At 53.6% G+C, this 6,753-nt stretch overlaps 1 protein-coding gene across 1 annotated transcript; it reads right to left on the bottom strand.

Moving 5' to 3' along the window:
• Positions 1-1,765: 1,765 nt before the first annotated feature.
• Positions 1,766-2,299, bottom strand: TMEM275 (transmembrane protein 275). The gene has a single exon (XM_029228206.1). The coding sequence runs from the start codon at positions 2,297-2,299 to the stop codon at positions 1,766-1,768; it is 534 nt and encodes a 177-aa protein (XP_029084039.1).
• Positions 2,300-6,753: the final 4,454 nt, after the last annotated feature.

The raw sequence follows: 6,753 nt of genomic DNA, 5'->3' as shown, positions 1-6,753 counted from the left end.
ACACACACACACACACACACACACACACACACACACACACACACACACACACACACACACACACACGCATGCAGGTGGGGGTGGGGAAGTGCTCTGAGAAGAGGTCATCAGCTCCAGGGGCTAGATGCTTCAAAGGTTAGGACCATCGACCCGTGCTAATTAATAGAGTTGACCTGCTCAGCGCCCACTGAGAGGGAGTCACTCTTCTTCAGGTCAGTGGGAGGGAGAAAGCAGGAGAGGAAGAGGCAGAGAGAGGGTCAGAGGAAGGGAGGAAGAAAGAGCTCCAGGGCTGGTGGAAAGTGCCTGTGCCAGGGCAGAAGAGCAGCAGAGCCCAGCCTGGAAAGAGAAAGGGAGGCTGATGAAGCCAAGGGCAGCTGGACAGGGAGTCATGGCCAGCCAGGGGTGGTGGGCCAGTGCGTGCCACCATCACTGGGCACAGCTTGCCTGGGTCCCTGAAGTGAGAGGAGGGGCTGGCCCAGGGTTGCAGTATTTTCCCCCCAGCCCCCTTGTTTCTTCTTGCAGGGCAGCCTGCATTTCTCTACCAGGCACTCTCACCCACCTGGACAGAGGACAGGCTGAGCCCAGACTGCAAGCTCAGCCAGGCCAGGAGAAAGGTGTAGGCTTTGCAAGACCTGGGGAGCCCTTCTTGCCTCATCATCCCTGCTGGGTGACCCAGCCCTCAACCACCAACACACACACACACACACACACACACACACACACACATGCTCTCACACGGGTGTGATGTCAGACAGTGTCACCCAAAATACTCCCACACTCCCCATCTCATAACGTAGCCGGGCTGTCTCACCCACAGTCACACTCATATACTCATCCAGCCCCCTATCCGACACCCTGTTTCCACAGATGTTCACAGGCACCCACAGTCTCAGTCTTTTGTTCACAGTCACATACTCCTCTCCCTGGGGCTCCCTTCCAGGTCTCCAAGGGGGGCTGGTGCTGGGATGATGAAGCACTCCGCCGCAGGGTGGGGGGACCGAAGACTCCAGGGTGCTGGGTCAGAGGCCCCGCAGTCAGCTCCTCCCTCCTGCACTGCACAAGGGCAGAGGACGACTCCAAAGGTGATTTATTAAGGAGCGAGGGAGGTACAGCGGGAATACACAGTGCGGTTCAAGACCTTCAGGGTGGGAGGAGCCCACTCACCACTCCTCCCTGTCGGCCCCCAGCTCAGCTCCCCCTGCTCTAGTCGGGCAGAAAGGGTGGAGTGTGCTCAACACAGCTCTATCTTAGGGATGATCTGGCTCAGATCAGATCCTGCCCCCATTAATCCCAAAAGGTAATGTTGGGGTAGAGACAAGGAGGGCGGGGAGGGACAGAAGGGGGTCGGGCAGCCTTTCTCATTAGGCGGGGACAGGAGACAGCCCAGGCTGAACCCATCCTTTCTCCCCCTCTTCCTCCCACCCCTTGGGGGCGCGGGCCTTGCTGAGAGCCCCTCAGAGTGGCTCTGCTCACAGTGCCCAGGGAGGGAAGGACCAGCAGTCCAGTTTCCGGACGTCTGGGGAGTGAGGTAAACTAGGGCCCAGCAGACCCCACCCTTTGAGGGCCCTGCCTGGACACCATCCTCACACTACCCCCTCCCTCCCCCGGAAGTTCCAGAGATGGGACAGAGGAGGCCACCTGTGCCCAGCACCGGACCCGTATGAAAGTTTTCTTTTTCTTGTCTCTCCTCCTCCCTCTCTTTTTTCCTAATGGCACTGATGGGAGGGAACCGGGAGAGGGGAGTCAGGACCGGGGACCCAGGAGGCTAGGGGGCGACGCCCTCCCGGGGCAGGTCGAGCCGGACCCCATCGGCGCGCGGCGCGTAGAGGGCTGCGGGCGCGGGGGCATCCAGGGCGAAGGGGCCGGGGCTGGGGCTTGAGCGGCCGGACGACGCGGCCGAGGGGGCGGGGCTGATCTGCACGGCAGTGGTGTCCTGCGCCGTGCGCTCGCTGCTCTCCATCTCCAGCGCCACCCGCCCGCCGCCCCCGCCCTGGCAGGGACCCGCGGCCGCCGTCGAGCGCGAACGGGGCGCGGGCCCGCGGCGGCGGCTACACACGCAGCAGGCCGCGAAGAAGCCGAGCGCCAGCACGAGCAGCGCCGGCCCCAAGATGAGCGGCGCGTTGTGCCCCGGGACGAAGGAAGCGAAGGCGCCCACCAGCGTCACGTTCACGCCCGCCAGCAGCACGCACAGGCCGCAGGCGCAGAACAGCGCCGGGGACGGCGGGCCGGGCAGCCGGCCTTGAGCGCAGCCCGCGGGCGCCCGGGCCGGGGGGCCCTGGCTCTTCTCCGGGGGCGGCATCGGCCTGGGGACTCCGGGCACTCATCCAGCTCCCTCCTGCCGCCGGCCCCGGCCAGCCCACATGTCAGCGGCTCAGCTCACAGTAGTCCTGTGGGCACAGATCAAGGGAGAGGTCAGCTGGGCATCTGGGCTTCCAACCCCACTCTCCGTTCTGTGGCTACGTTCAGTGCCTGGGAGTGCAGAGGCCATGCCGTCTTGGCCAGCCCCTGTCTCCGCCTCTGCCTTTGGGAAGCAACAGCTCACCCCCCATGGGAAGACTCCCTTATCCCACCAGGTCCCTGGAGTTCCTCGTGGCTAATCTTGCCATCTTCCCTCCCTCCCCACTTCCTTATGTCCTCCAGACAGACACCAGTCCTCCACCTCCTCTCCTCCAGAAAGCCTTCTTGGGCTAATTAAGTGAGTAAATAGGTGTAAAGTCCTCGGCACAGTGATAATCATGATCAGTAGTTCTAATCAGAGGCCAGGTGGCAGCTCTTGGGACTTAGCTTCCTCCCTTGAGTGTTAGAGGCCCTAGAAATCATCTGGTCTAGCCCCAGCTCATCCAGAAGAGGAAACTGAAGCGCTGAGAGATCTAGCGATTTACCCAGTATCTGGGACCGGGACCTCATGACCTGCTGCCTGGCCTGGGGGCCACCACCCCAGGTTCTGATAGGCATAGCAATGACATTAACTTTCCCGAATATCAGATGAGGCCCTGGAGTGAATGACCACATGAGAGTGAGGAGCTCTTGAAGTTTTAGATGGTCAGTGAGAAGAGACAGTCCCTACATGGGTTGGGCTGGAGCAGACCCAAGGCCCCGGGTCCTTCCCAGACTGGGCATTCTATTAGATTCCACTCCTACCCCCATCCCATCCCCCGGGAGTCTAGTGTTGAACCTGGACTCAAAAGCCCAATCACTGGGTACTAGGATCCCTTTCTAGGATTTTCTCATTGTATCTGGTTGTGGGATCTATCACTGGATTCTATAATTCTGGGAATGTGTACAGAAGCAAGGGTAATGTCATCAGAGTCTGGGGAGTTTAAGACTTCTATTTGAGAATTCTGCTCTATAACATGAAATCACAGGTATTAAGGCCCTCGAAGGATGAGATCATAGCCATGGAGCTGTGTTAGAATTGTGAAAAAGTGTCGGAAAAGGGCTCTGAGTTGGGGTGGGAGGGGAGTAATTTGATGGGACTACTGGTTGGCACGGAGCATGCTGGATGAGTAACGGAGCATGACCTGGACAAGTGGCCTAACTCTCTATGCTTCAGTGTTAACACCTGTAATGTGGGGCTAATAAGAGAACCTACCTGATAGGGTGTGGTGATAACTAAATGCTGTAAGCTAAATCAAGTGCTTAGAACAGTGTAGGACATAGTGAGATTTCCATGTTACTCATGTCGTAGTGGTGGCTGATAAAGAAGGGGCTCTAAGGTCTCAGATCTGGGGGGGTCAGTCATGTCAAGTTTGGAAACAGAACAGTTAGTCTGTCCCTCAGATGGAAGTGCCTCAGGGACAGGCCCTGAATTATCCTTCCCGAGTCCAAAGCCTGTACACAGAGGAGTTGGAGAGAATTTGATGATGGGGTGTGTGAAAACGAGGACTAGTGCTGGGGAGGGGCAGCTCAGGTTGTCACTCTGGACACAGGTAGGAATCAGCTTGGCCCAAGCAGGTCAGAGGGTCTGGAGGCCACCTCCGGGCCTGCCCAATGTGATGACTCCAGGGCTTCCTCCCCTGGCATCACAGTGGGAGGTGGCACCAGGGGAGGTGACAGCTGTCCTGCAACTCCAGCGAGAAGCTCCTGGCTGACACAGTAAGCTGGCAGGAATTCAGAAATCCCCAAATCCTGGTGAAGAAAGCATGTGTTGACCCTTGAGGGCATCTACTGACCACAGATTCCTCAGGAAGCTCCATATTTGCATGAACCGTCTTTTTTTTTTTTTTTTTTTTTTGCAGTACGCGGGCCTCTCACTGTTGTGGCCTCTCCCGTTGCGGAGCACAGGCTCCGGACGCACAGGCTCAGTGGCCATGGCTCATGGGCCTAGCCGCTCTGCAGCATGTGGGATCTTCCCGGACTGGGGCATGAACCCGTATCCCCTGCATCGGCAGGCGGACTCTCAACCACTGCGCCACCAGGGAAGCCCTGCATGAACCATCTTTGATCTGCAGCTGTTGGTTCTGCCAGGCAGCAATAGCAACCGCTGAAGGGGTACAATTTTTAAAGCAGCTTCACATGCATGACATCACTGAATGATACACCTGCTTGATACTTATTAACAGCCACATCTTACAACTGAGGAAATGGAGGCTCAGAGAGGGAAGTTGATCTGGGTCTAGTGGCTGGACTAAAAGGAAGACCAGAATCAGAGAACACATGGTCCAGTTCACAACGTATGCAATCGTGCTTCATTTTAAAGAGAAGGGTTTGATCCCCTTGGTGTTGATGTGGGGATAAATCCCAACACTTTCTTCCTGCTGCCCTCAGGAGGTGCTGTGAGATTCCCAAATTTCACCCCTTCTGTACCTCATCATTATCTGACATTGTCCTTCCTATGGGGAAGGCTCTGTCTGAGGCTGATGGAGGGAGCCCCTGATGGAGGGGATAGTGTCTGGCCTTTCACCTTATCTCACAGCAGACTCCTGAAAGCTGACACTGGACAAGGGTCGGGGGGTGGCGGGGGGAGGCCTAGGTGGCTGGAGGATCCAAGGCTCTCCTTTCTTTTTCCTTATAGAGAAGACTCTTTATCTTTGGGTTTTGGCAGTTTTACTATGATGTGCCAAGGTGAGATTTTCTTTGTATTTATCCTTTGTGGGCTTCCTGATGCTTCTACAATCTGTGGCTTGATTTTTGCCTCTTTTGGAAAATTTTCAGCCATTATCTTTCCCTCTATTCTCTCTCTTCTCTCCTTCTGGAAACCTAATTGCATACATGTTCAACCATTTGACATTGTCCCACACATCTCTTATACTCTATTCTGTATTTTCTAGCCCTCCCCCCCCGCCACCCCGCCCCGGTTCTCTCTGGCTATTTTTCTACCAATCTGTCATCCAGTTCACTAATCCTCTCTTCACCTGTGTCTTCTCTGCTGTAAAATCCATCTATTCAGTTCTTAATTTCAGTTGTTATAACTTTTCAGTTCTAGTATTGCCACTTGATTCTTTTTCATAGATTTCAGTTTTCTTCTGAAAAACTCCTTCTTATGTACTTTCTTGAACATATTAAACTCTTTGAAGTCCATGTCTGAAAACTCCAACATCTGGATCTCTTGTTTTTATTGTCTGTTTTATTGCTTTTGGTTTGGGGTCATTAAGTCTTATCTCCTGTAATGCCAGATCACTTTTTTATTAAACGCCCAACATTGTAGAGATAGCTTGAGGTCCTGGATGATGTTATCTTCCTTTAGAGAAGATTTACTTTTGCTTCTGACATGCAGCTGAAGAAGGGACAGGCCCAATCTGGGACTGCACTGACTGGGAGCTGTGTTTCAGTCTTCCTGTGTCTGGTCTATATCTGGTTAACCAGTACTCGCAGAGGATAGCCTTTTGGGGCCCCCAACTAAAAGCTGGAGGTGTTTAACAGGGCCTTTCCACTTTTTAAGCCCTAAATTCCAATTATGACTTCCCAAATCCATGGCCACTGCCCCCTACAAACTGGAAAATGCCTTAAGGGAAAGAGTGAAATAAAATATTATTTCTCTTCTCTCCAAGATCTTGGCCCCTCAGGTCCTTACTGCCTTGGTAGCTCTCCCATGCCTTTAAACAGATTTCTTAAATGTTTAATCCAGCCTTTTTAGTTACCCTCAGTGAGTGAGTTGGTCTGATACAAGCTAGTCTTTCTTAGCCATAAACAAGTCTAGATGAGAATCTGAAATTAGCACTTTCAGACTGCTAACCAAGTTAGTTGTGTTGTGTTGAGCACCTTGCAATAACATCTAATTTAATTTTCACAGCATGAGATTAAGTATTATTGTCATATCCCCATTTTGTATATGAGGATATTGAGGCACAGAAAGATTCAAGTTTCCCAAGACCATTGAGTGGCAGTGGTGGTGCCAGGATTTGAAAACTGGTGTCTTGACACCAAAGCCTGAGTTCTCAACCCAGTATAGCGCTAGGTTTGCTAAGTGCTTGTTGAATGACAGAAGCACAGGGCAGAGGCTTCCGTAGATAAGCTCCTGTAATCAGTACTTATGCTGCTCAAATATCAACAGCAGAGGAGGACAGGGTGTGTTCTGTGTGTCTGTTAAGGAAGGTAAACTCACTTTGCTCCTTCCTTGGCTTAGCACACTCAGTTCAACTAAAGCAAATACCTGCCCAAGGGCTGAGCTTCCAGGGGCTAATTGCCAGCAAATGATTCTTACCTGCTCTTGGGAGGCAGAACTGACTCTGGAAGACAGACTACTCCCAGAGTCTCCACCCCAGGCAGAGAACAGGCTAAGGGCTGATTCCTGAAGTTGCCTCCACCCTGGTT

The sequence above is a fragment of the Monodon monoceros genome, unplaced genomic scaffold (assembly GCF_005190385.1).
Source record: "Monodon monoceros isolate NGI ecotype Baffin Bay Population unplaced genomic scaffold, NGI_Narwhal_1 Super_Scaffold_18, whole genome shotgun sequence".
NCBI classification, from domain to species: domain Eukaryota; kingdom Metazoa; phylum Chordata; class Mammalia; order Artiodactyla; family Monodontidae; genus Monodon; species Monodon monoceros.
This window is presented reverse-complemented; position numbering and strand designations above follow the sequence as displayed.